Raw genomic sequence first — 12,036 nt, 5'->3', positions numbered from 1 at the left:
CTGCCGAGGCAGGGTCACCTGAAGCAGGTGACACAGGAACACATCCAGGTAGGTTTGGAATGTCTCCAGAGGGGGAGAGTCCACAACCTCCCTGGGCAGCTGTTCCAGTGCTCTGCCACCCTCAATGAAAAGAAGCTCTTCCTCAAGTTGAGGCAATACCTCAAGTTGAGGTATTTTAGTTTATGTCCCTTGCTCCTGGTCCTGTCACTGGGCACCACCAAAAAGAGTCTGGAGCCATCCCGGCACAGGTTTCCCAGAGAAGCTGTGGCTGCCCGATCCTTGGAAGTGTGCAAGGCTGGGTTGGACAGGGCTTGGAGCAACCTGGGCTAGCAAGTGGGATCCCTGCCCATGCGATGGGGGTTGGAACGAGATCGCCTTTGAGGTCCCTTGCAACCCAAACCATCCCGTGATTCTATTATGCTCTTGACATCAGCCTTGGGAGATATTTATATATTTTTTATTTATAATGGGATCTCCTCCTCTCCTCTCTCCTCTCCTCGTTGTAACAAGATGATCTTTGAGGTCCCTTCCAACCCAAACCCTTCCCTGATTCTATGTTGCTCTTGACACCTGCTTTGGGAGATATTTATATATCTTTTAGTTATGAGATCCCCTCTCAGCTTTCTCTTTTCCAGACTAAACACCCCATCACCCCCAGCCTCTCCTCGTGAGAGAGATGCTGAAGGGTGCTTCCATCGAAGTTTTTTGGGCTCCCCTCCCTCTTTCCCGCGCGGTGCCTCCCCGCTCCCCTCAGGGGGGCGGTCCCATGTCAATGGAGGGGGGTTCCATGGAAGTTTTTAGGGACGCTCTCCCCCTTTCCCGCGCGGCGCCTCCTCTCTCCCCTCAGGGGGCGGTTCCCGCCCCGCTCCCTCAGCGCGCTCCGCTCCCGCCCCGTGCGCGCGCAGCGGGCGGGCGGGGCCGGCGCATGCGCGGAGCGGCGCGCGGCCGCCCGCCCGGCTGGTGCGTGCGAGGGAGAAGATGGCGGCGGCGGGGGCGGCGGCGTGAGGGGCCGGGACCGCCGAGCTCCGCGGGGGACGCGGGGCCGCCATGGCCCTGCACGGCGCGCAGGTACCGCCCGCACCCGCGCTCTGCGCCCCCGCCGCACCGCGCCCGGACCCCACGGGGGCTCCCGGCGGCGGGCGGGCCCCGGGGTGGGGGGGAGCATGGTGGCCGGGAGTAGGCCCAGGGTGATTGTGCACGTTCATTGAATGTGCGGAGCGCGGTGGGGCCGCCTCGCTGCCCGCGGGGGCGGCGGATCCGGCGCTCCCCCCGGCGGAATTCCCACCCCGGAGGGGTCCGGAGGGCTAGGGGGCGGCCCCGCGCCCGTGTCGGAGTCACCACGCCGGGGCTCGGGGAGAGGGGGGGGGGTCGGTGCTGAGCCCCCGCCGGGGGGTGGCTGGGACAGAGCCCATGACTGCGGGTTCGCTTTTTTATTTGGGGTAGGGGGGGAGAGACAGGAGCGATTCTATAACGAGAAGGGAATAAGGAGATTTGTAAAGTAATCCTCCCCCCTCCCCCCCGCCCAAACACTCGCTAAACCCCGGCGCATCGGGGTGCAAAGGGCTGAGTGTTGCAAGATCGCCGTGCACGGGGATGCGTGTGCGGATTCCCTGGATCCCACTGGCTGAACCGGCCGGGAGATTTGTGCACGGAGTGGGGAAAAAAACTGCAGCCGTGGTGGTTTTCTCGCTGGAAGTTTACAGCTCGGTTCCCGGGCTAATCCAGTGTGTGCTTAGGGCAAATGATTGAATGGGTTCACTTCGCTCTTTCTTTTTCCCTCTAAGGTTCTTCGTCCCAGAAAGGTTTAAAGCAGAAATGTCAGGAAAAGTGTGTGCAGCGCTGAGGTGTTTATTTGCAAGACTTCGTGCAACTTTGCGTTTAGCAAATAATAAAGTTTAGAAAACTTTGGGGCCGTTAAAGATAATTTTGTTAAGAATCCGTGTCTTTCATAACAGAAAATACAGTTCATAAAATATAAGTTATTTCGAAGAAGGTGATGCTTTATTCTGAATTTTGTATTTTCTGAAGGCACTTAATGTACACATCAAATGAAGTTGAGCACTGGTAGCACTGATAGGGATTGTTCCATAAACAAAAGTTTGTAATGGGTGAAAACTATATTGACACTTCTTGTCCAGCTTCATTTATTTATATTGGAGAGCAAGAGGGGAGTGATTTTGTTTATGTAGCTGTTCTGAGGGTCATTGCAATTTCTGGAGTTTGTTTAAAATTTGAAATTGATTGAAAATTTGGCATCCTTCAAGTTTTCTTTCTTTTCCTCTTCAAGTGGAGGAAACTCACTTAGTTTTTGGACTTTTTTTAACTATCTTAATGACTGATAATTACGATCAGGTTTATCAGAATGATTGAGTGCCCAACTCAAGGGTCATTTCACACCTTACTTTCCCCTCCCCTCAGCAGTGCCTGTGGTCTGTTTGATTGCTTTGGGGTTTACATTGCAGCTGTTTTCTTGATTTAGAAGAATTAAGGACATTTTTCTGTCTGTACTTAATTATGTTGGTGGACCTTGAAACAAAAACACGTGAAGCTGATAATTTAGTTGACAGTGAAGTGCTGCAGAGCTGAAATTAAAACTAGACTGTAAATTCATCTTTAGTAGTAACTTGAACATCTGCTGTTTTAAATCAACTCCTTCTATAGGTTAATGCAGATATTTGGGTCTCCTGAGGATTACTGTGTAAATTTATATAAAATTTGGAAGCATATCTGTAAGATATCTTTTAGCTGCACATACTTTGTTCATGTCACTAAGCAGCCTATTTTTGTGGGGGTTTTTTGTTTCCAAATTTAAACAGTTTATTTAGGTGCTGTCTAGGATTTATATGAATAATTCTAGAACAATATGGTGCTGTAATGCTGGATTAAGGTAACAATGTTTTGGACTCTTTTGGCTGAAAAGCCTGAAGAGAAGTTCAGGGATGCAGTTTCACGTGTGGGATTTTTCCTCTTTATTTTAGAACGGTGCTGTTGCAGATCAGTAGGAAAAATAAGAGCTTTGCTAAAAGTTGTCTGTTCTGAGCACAAGATAAATAACATTATTGAGTCATTGTGTTCGTGTCACGATGCAGAGTTGTGGGCAAAAGCGTGTCGCTTTTCCATATCACCGTAATTTGGGTGTACAATAATTGAGATATTTTTTGTAACACACAGAGGAAAAGGCCTTCAAGGAAATGCTGCTGCTGCTCTTACAGCTAAAATGCACAGTCAGATTCCTGCCGATGGATGGATCACGTAAGGGCGGGCAGAAATATTTCCTCAGTCGGTTCGCGCATCGTGACAAGCGAATCATGAAATGCTCATATCAAATATTTCCAAAGGGGGATTAATTTTGGATGATCAGCTCGTCAGCAAGCACAGGAGTGAAGGATAACATGGTTTAGGTATCGCTGGTTTGTACCTCTGTGTTCCATGTCATTATTTCATAATCATTTAATGAGATATTTAAGTGTCGCTGTCAGTCTTCTGGGTGTGTGCTGGCTAAATTCAAAATCTGCCCTTTTTTTAATGTGAGCTAGAAGTAAACCTGCTGTATCACTACATGACACTGAAGATGTTAAGCTGATCTAGTTAAAACCATTTGTCATCAAGGGCGGCTAAAAATCTCTTAAAGAAAAAAAAAAAAGCAGCTTAAAAACTATTTCCCTGTTTGGAAAGAGTAAAACTGTCAGAACTGTGTAAACTGTTGTTTTAGTCCCTTTTTCTGTTGTTTTTCATGGAGAGAATTAATACAGGCGCATCATTTATGAATTCCTGTGAAAACAAGTTAAGCAGAAGAAAGGATACCATGGCAGAATGAATCATTTATGCTTGTTTTGTTCTTTCCCCATCACCGTGGTGTCAGATGAACGCGGTGCCATTTTAAACGTACCGCATTGCCCCCAAACCTGGCTGGAGTGAGAACCGGGCGGGTTTGAGCTCAGAAAAAAAGCTGAACAAGCTCCTGAGCTGCTCATCCTCACCCAGGATGTGTCTGGCCTGGCAACCAGAAGAACTGGAACTCGGAACGTGGCATGCAACCCGACTCCCTGAAACACTGCACTGCAAACGGCCTCTTTTATGGCCGGCTTGGAGGGTTGCTCCCTGGCAGGGTGTAGTTTGATGTTCCCTTAAGCCAGAGCTGTTTCTAGAAGAAGAAAAAAAAAAGGCAACATTCTGCAGGCATTTGTGCTGTGCTGCCTTTGCAGTGCATTGCCTGATGTTTGTGGTGATTAGGAAATCGATGTCTCTAAAATAGCGTTAAAAATTGGTTGTTCTACACCTGGGTGAGTTTCTTGGGCACATGTGGGTGATGTTGGAATGTCCTTACAGGCAGAAGGAAGCATCTGGGGAGAGGGCAGTGTGAATTCTGTCAGGTTTGTGAAAATATGGGGGACACCCTGAACACAGAATAAAAGATGGCTCTGGAAAAGGACTGCTGTGGGTGCGTTTGGGGAGAGGTGTTCGAGTGCATCCTCTTGCTGCAGCTGCTGCTCAGTTGCTGTCCTGTGTTTTAAAGGGCTGAAGAAGCTGGATTTGTCTCCCCCTCTGTTTTTTTGAGCCCTGCTCTCACTGCTTAGAAGGATCTGGGTTCATCCTTTTGCCCGTGGAGTGAGTAGTTATTGAGGGATTCTGTGATCTTGGGAATTCAGGCTGCAGCTGAAGCTGAGAGTTTCGGTAGCCAGGAGGTATCATTTGCCTTTCTAAAATGTGAATGGTGAATCCACGCAGAGTAAAGTTGGGTGAATGTGGGTTGCTTGACTTAAAAAAAGAAAGTCTGGGAAAACTGACATAGAACTTAAATTTGGAACTATATGGAAGCATGCAAATAGACTAAAACCCACAGGTTTTGTGAATCACTGCTATTTATTCTGTGCATTCTAGCCTATAGCACTGATCTGGAGATGTTTTAGAATGGATCCAGCCATCTACCTATTAATAAATCCAGTTTTTGGAGGCAGTTGCTTAAGACACACTGCTTTTTCCATCCATGTAGCTGCTAAAACACTTGGAAAGTTAAGTGGGGTTTTGTTTATAGGTAAACTGAGCAGTCTCATTTCTGTTTAGTGGTCGACACGCAACATGCTGTGTCGTACAAAACAGCCAGATCTGTTGTAATAGAAGTTGCTGGCCTTGGGCCACTGGATTATAGTCATTTGTCACTCTAATGCCATTTCAGCAATGTAGATGTTCATTTCCAAAGAATTAAACATGCTGGAACTGCGGTTTTTCTGTTGGATGGAAGTGTTTTATGTGTGATCATTAAACATACAACTGGGGATTAGGGAACAAAGGGTTATGCTTCCTGGTGAAAAAGTGTGTGTGTGTGTACATGTGTGTGTGTGTGTGTATATGGACATTCCATCATGGAATAGTCTGATGTCTTAAAATTAGGGTTCTGAACCCTAATTTTATTTTATGAAATTTTAGCATATGCTTTTGAGACTGTTTTTAAGTATTCTAAATAACGAGGCTGTGTTGGTTATTTTTAAAACACTTTAAAGGATTCTGTTAGGTTAGTGCTCATGTTAATATATTCATTAATGTTTTAATAGAGTAAAACTTTGATGTGCATTAGTCTTTTCATTTTGTATTTGACTCTCTAATACCTCATTTATTTGCAGATGTTCTTGATATTTTAAATAGGTGTAAGAACTTTTCCTCCTTGTTTGACAGCACATGATTTATTGATCTTTGGTGTGTGCCACAAGGTCTGTTTTTCTTCACCTGCAGTCAGGCAGGAGGTAGCTTAAATCACAGTAGCCCTAACAAAGTGTTTGTGTAAGGCTTATTTAATTCATACACCTTTTGAAAAAGCATGTGAGCTTAAAATTAAGAAAGGCCTTGTTGATATTCTGTGGTAGTCACAAATGTTAGTGCTGTAGGAAAAAAAAGGTGCAGGAGTGCTTTGGGGAATTTTGCTTCTTACAGTATTGTGTGAATTCATATCGTGTATGGAAGCTTTAAAAGAAGCATTGAATGTTGTTTGTGTTGGAATTGTAGTAGGAAAGAAAGGGATCTAAATCAGTTTCATTGAGGGTGATGTTAACACCAACTGGAAAATCACTTCAGGGATCTGTCATTTATTACTTTGTTGAAAAAGTAAATACCCCAATTGAGGCTCAGCTTTGAGGTGGAAGAGAAAAATGCACTATCTGTAAGAAACTGTAGAGAAGAAATGTCTCTTAAGGTTGTGGGAAAAGATGCATTTAAAAAAACATGTAAGAAAGTAGATTTTCTTCAAAGATTTCTGTGTATGAAAGACTTCTTATTTTGTTTGAACTACACTGAGTGCACCAGCAGAAATAGCAGAGCTATTCCCTCAGTGCAGTGGGCATGTTTTTCATCCATTTAGAGCCTACTGTAGTGATTCACAGCTTTCCTGCCTCATTTTCCCCCATGAATGTTGCAGGCTGGCAGTGGATTTGCCACTGTAACTTAAAATACAGAAGAGTCATGTATCATTCATACAAAGAAGTGAAGGCTTTTGGTGTGAAAATATTTTGTCTTTTTGGAGAGGGATGCCTTTTTAAGTGGTGTAGCAATGTGTTACAATAGGCAAGATACTGATAATCTGATTGGGCTGGATGGGGAGGGACACGGAAAATGTTCAGTTTCTTGTGTAATGGGAGGAAAAGGCAATTAAATTAATTGTGTTCAAATAATTGATTTTGGGCCATGTTACTTAGGAGGCTCTTCGGTTCAAAATGAGGCTACCCTGGTACATAGTATGGGATGGTCTTGTCATTTTAAATATGAGTAAGTGGGATAAAATGAGAGGGAAGTCAAGCAGAGAGAGAAAGAATCATTGTCAGCACAAGTAACAGCTGAACTGCAAAAAGAATCAAGTTCTCCTGAGTTCCAGTCTCCTTCAGTCTACCCATTAAATCATAAGAGCTCTAATAATAGCTGTTACCCAAAAAAGTAAGGAATAGCACTTTAGTGTCCTTAAAGACTGGAAAACCTCACTTTCTGTTCCTCAGGTGCCTTTGGGATACAAAGCCAAAGTTGCCACTGTTTGAAAATTTCTCTGGAGCGCTGTAGTTAATGGATACAAAGTTGGAAAAAAGTCAGAGACAACTTATTTAGGCAATTCCCAATACTCACTTTCTTCTCACCTGAAGGCTGTGACCACAGACCATAGACCTTAGCAAGAAGTTTAGGCTTGCATGAATCAGTGAGGGCTCCCCAACAGAACTTAGGAGAACCAAAAAAAGGGTTTATGCTGTGAGTGCTTTCAGAGCAAGCAGGAATGAGATCCATGGAATTACCATCCTGGCATTGCAAGCAACAGAAAATGTAAATGCAGCAGAATCATAAGAGTGTGAAGGAGGAGCAGTCAGCTCTCAGAGCAGAAGAAATAAAGCTGTGGAGTTTGCTCATCTCAACAGGTTTGTGTTCTCAGTCTTTTGATCTTCACCTTAGTCCAGGTGCAGCCTGGAATTGTGGTGGTCGCTCGTGCTGTGAGTCCAGGTGAGTGGAAATGGTGTTCCAGGTGTTGCCACAGCTCTGAGTGCCCTAAATTGGGGACCATAAAGGCAGTGGGCATGTATTACACTGAGCAGTAGTGACTGTCACATTAAGGCCAATATGGCTTTCATTGTTAGTGTAACTGCATCCTTAAAATAGAGATTTCCCTGAGTTCTCATCAGTGTTCACCCCAGGAATTATGCAGTAGGGCAGCTGTGCACAGTTTTTTTCCCTTTGCTTTGTGCTGCTAGTGGTGGTGGGTACATGGGCAGGAGTTGCAGTGGGCAGAGGGATCCCTCATTCCCCACAGCAGTGTTCCATGGGGGGGCTGAGCTGTGAGCCTTATCTCTGTGGGAATATGACTTTATAGTTGCTCTGAATTCCTCACAGATTTTTATAGCCCAAGATCTTAGTGCTAGGAAAAAGACAAGCTGTACATAAGGTGTTTTTTAGCCATTTGGTTTGCACATCAACTTTTTTGTGTTGGTGCTTTGAATTTACTTATTTTATGACAGCTTTAAAACAGAAGTGCTTATAAGTAGTGAACAACTTATCATTGGTCAGCTCCAAGTTTGAGTGTCCAAGGCATCCAGTGTTTACTGAGTAGGCAGCAGTATTTGATAACATCAGACATCCCTAATTTGAAACTGAAATCAGTTTGTATTTTGTAGTTCAGTTGGTATTTTCTGTCTTATTTGCAAAACAGCCATTTTGAACAATTGCATGAGTAACTCATCACGTTAATGGAATGTCTTTATGATCTGCAAGATTTTTTAATTAGATTTGGGACCAAAGGAGGCAATGAACAGCCCCATGAGGAACATGTTCTTCCAAAAACTGCCTAAATTGGCGTTGTTTGAAAGTGGAAAGTATTGTAAGTTCACAGGGAGCTGGAATGGGAGGGTGTGGTTTCATCTATGTTGCTCAACCTTGTCAGCATTGCAGGTTAGATGGCAATTTGCTGGTATTTATGTGGGGGTCTCCAAAAATCATGGATGGATGAGGAGAGGATGGGAAAGGTGCTGGAGTTGCAGACAGGCTCGTGGAGGTGAGGGGTGTGAGCAGGGCCACTGCAGGCAGCAGCTGCTCCTGCCTCTGTCTGTGCACTGAGGAAGCTGAAGAGCCAGTGTGGGGCTGGGTTTGCCTCCCTGCCTTATGTCCATATTCCCATTTGTAGATGGCTGGATGTGAAGGGCAAGGAAGTGGTGACTCAACTCCTGCCTGGATGGAGGAGGTGCATGAGCTGTCTGTACTCTGATCTCAGAGCCTTGTGGACTTCATCCATAGTAGTTTGTCAGTACACTCTGTTTTAGTCCCTTTTTCTCCCTCAGAAAGCAAGAGAATTTCAGTCTGTGAGACTGTAGATGTGTTGGGAAATATCTTCAGTGCTCTGCTCAGCATTCTGTTCATTCATATGTGCAAAACAAATCTGAATGCTAACAGAAGATCTTGTACATGAACTAGCAGCACTATCAGTCTTTTGAAATGAGCTACATAAAAAAAAAGTCTTAAAATTGTCACTGTTATCATGCAGCAAAGCTGCTGCTGTACTCATACCCAGTTTTTAATGCTGTCACTTAAAAATATGAGTGTTTAATATGCTTACTATCTGGGTGTGGTGGCAGCAGTGTATTAATCTGTGCATTTGTTTGAGCAAGGATCTTGCATCTCCGTTAAATTGTGTTGCAGATCCTTAAGGGCTCAGACTATCTCAGGAGGCCGTGGCATATGTGTGGTGTCCCAGTTCTCATTTTAACTTGCACACCCCTTCTAAATACAAAGTTGCTGTCGTGGGCTTTGCCAGATCCTCTCAGGTTTCCACCTGCCAGTTTGCTACCCATCGGGCTGGTAGAGGAGATGGGTAGCTGAGAATTTCCCAGGAATCAGGACACTGGATGGTGTCGTCAGGTTCTGGCTGCTGGGGACATCCAGCATATGTGTGTGTCACCTGGTGAAGTGCTGGGAGGGGTTTGAATTAAGAGAGAAGACAGAACCTCTGTAGGATTATTATTCTCAAACTTTAGCTGATACAGAGCTTAAAGTGTGAGAGACTTTATTATGTAGTGATGGTTGTGTTTCATTTCTGTGATCCCCTTGAGTCATTCACCAATCATTGTGTTTTCCACAAGTTCTCTGGTTTATTTTTGGCTGTTTCTCTATGAGATTATAACCCATTTTCAGCAGGTCACAACTTGCAAAGGGCAAAGTCTCATTCTCCTTGTTCCTGGCCATTTGAATAGTTTGCTTTACACTATTAACCATCTAGATCATTTTTTCTCAGTTTGAGTAGAATCATCTCACTGATCATTCTCCATGTGCCAGAACTGGCACAGGAGAAGAGGTGGGATTGTGAATCCAGCAAAAAACCGAAAAGGCAAGTAAAACCTGTGTGGCCTTGGTGAATGGAGCAGATTGTGTGTGTTCATAATGACCAGGCAGTGTTTTACTGTCACTGTTAAATGTGCAGTGCCTTGCTGGGACAGTCACCCCTGGACAGGCTCTGGGTATCGTTACCTTTTGCATTGTCTTTTTTCATTCTCTCTTGGTGTCCAGCAAGGTTTTGATAGGACTTTGCACCACGTTTAGATGAATGCTAAACCTTCTAGGTTAAATCTCGCTCGTCTGTAACTCCAAGCATTCAACACTGCCGAAATTTAGGATTGAGATGTGAACTTAGGCCTTCCAAAGAGGTGTATCAGTGCTGGGTAGGTGGGCTCAGCTGCCTTCTGAAGGTGCTAATCTGTGTTCCTTGGCAGGATGGAGTCCAGATAGCTAATTTTTACCTCACCTAATCTTAGCAGTCTCAAATCCTGCCCTGAGTAATTACTTGTGAAAAGCGTTGTGTGGGTGACTCGTCTGCCTGGTGCTCTGAGGGATAGATTTTAATTTTCCACGGTGTTTAGCTACAGCAATTCAGAGGCTGTGCTTTCATTTCCCACTTTATGCCAGTGTGTTTTTCAGCTTGTTTGACAAACTGGAACAGCAGTTCCTTACTGCCCAGGGTGGAATCGTTCCCTGGGATGGGGCTGCACTGATCCTGTGATGTATTAGTCCTCTGGGAAGGTGAGGGTAGTGGGGGTAAGCAAAGAAAATATTGAACATACACAAACCAGTGGGAATCAAATTAAGATACAAGCAGTCTGAGTTTTTGTGCAGCATTGCTTTTGATTACTTGAGTTTAGAAACATAATTTTTAATGTAATTTCTGTATCTTAATGGGGTGCCACCCTGAATGTTGGACAGTGTATTTGCAAGGTTGGCACTTCTACCTGCATGGAAAGGGTGTCCACTATTCAGGCACATGGAGCAGCTCACAAGAGAGGGAGTATGAGACACATACTGCTGAAACTGAATTAAAAAGATTTTTGACAACAGTAGAAGGATTACCTGATTCCAGAATTTTGGGGATAATTTAGCTTTTGGGGTGGAAGGGTGATCTGGCAGGCACAGACCAGTTCTTTCCAATTTTTTTCTCCTTTGCTATCTCTGTCAGTAACCTCAGATCCTGTGTCAGCTCTTCATCAAACTCCTGTCCCTCATCTTTGGCCTCATCAAGCCAATTGTAATATTCTTGAACTACTTAAAATGTGCCTATATTTAAACCTGTTTAATTTCTTACAACTCACATGCTTGCACTTTTTCTTCCTAGAGCTCTGCTTCTCTTTTTTCTTTTTAAGAACCTCATCCATGTCTAGATCTATTAGTTTTACTTCTTTAAACCGAGGATTTGAAGGATAAAAGTAGCCTGTGAGGTAAATTCAGGTATAGTAAGCACAAAAGAAGGGCTTTGCTCTGCCAGGGCACTGCCAGGCACCTCTGCAGTCTGGAAGCCATTCCAGGAAAGCCTGTCTTTGTTCCAGTAGCCCAGAGCATCCTGCCTTGCTGGGCTAGGAATGTGCTGGCTCCTGGATACTGCAAACTATGTGGATGGGAGAAAAGATGCATGTGCTGTCCTTCCACCTGGAGGAACTGAGAGAAGCTTCTTGAACATAATCCTTCAGGATCTTAGTTGCTGGAATATCTGCTAAATAAAAGATTCTGTCAACCACAGAAAAACATGGATTTATGCAGCATGCCTGGAACTTGGATGGACATCTGTGAGGTGTTAAAAGGCAGTTTGCTATTTAATGTGGCCAAAGCAGTGCTCTCCAGCTGCAAATTGATTTTACTGCCATTTCCTTAGAAGTTTGTCCCACTGTAGGTATCTGGCACTGAACATTGCAGCCCTAATGATTTTAGTTTGGCAGAGAAAAAAAAAAAGGCTAACACCAAGGGGTTTGTGCTGGGAAGTATTAGATAAAATTACTAAGGGATTGTTTTGCCTGCCCCACCTGTAATAAAATAGTGGTTAAACTGGCTGTGTTCTTGAGTAACTTCCAACTTCTCTCTCCTCAGAGCTTATCATGCTGTAGTAAATCAGAATAATTCAGGTCTTAATTATTTCTGTTCTTCATTATATGGAGAGTTTACAATTTGCACATTAGACTCAATAACTAGTTCAGTGCAAGAGGAGCCTGCAGAGCTTGAAGTAAATGTGTTGCTCAGTAATGAACACCCAGCCTGAAGCTG

General features: G+C 44.3%; 1 protein-coding gene across 1 annotated transcript in view; it reads left to right on the top strand.

Annotated features, from left to right (window-relative positions):
- The first annotated feature begins 963 nt into the window (after positions 1-963).
- USP10 (ubiquitin specific peptidase 10) overlaps positions 964-12,036 on the top strand; it is a 47,898-nt gene continuing 36,825 nt past the window's right edge. The window contains exon 1 of the mRNA XM_051801740.1: positions 964-1,068. Within this exon, the coding sequence (XP_051657700.1) occupies positions 1,048-1,068 (21 nt within the window). The 5' untranslated portion in view covers positions 964-1,047. The remainder of the gene's footprint in view (positions 1,069-12,036) is intronic.

This window comes from Manacus candei, unplaced genomic scaffold, assembly GCF_025592945.1.
Source record: "Manacus candei isolate 608988 ecotype Guabito, Panama unplaced genomic scaffold, ASM2559294v1 h1tg000053l, whole genome shotgun sequence".
In the NCBI taxonomy this organism is placed as follows: Eukaryota; Metazoa; Chordata; class Aves; order Passeriformes; family Pipridae; genus Manacus; species Manacus candei.
Note: the sequence above shows the minus strand (reverse complement) of the source record. Positions and strands in the feature narration are given on the sequence as shown.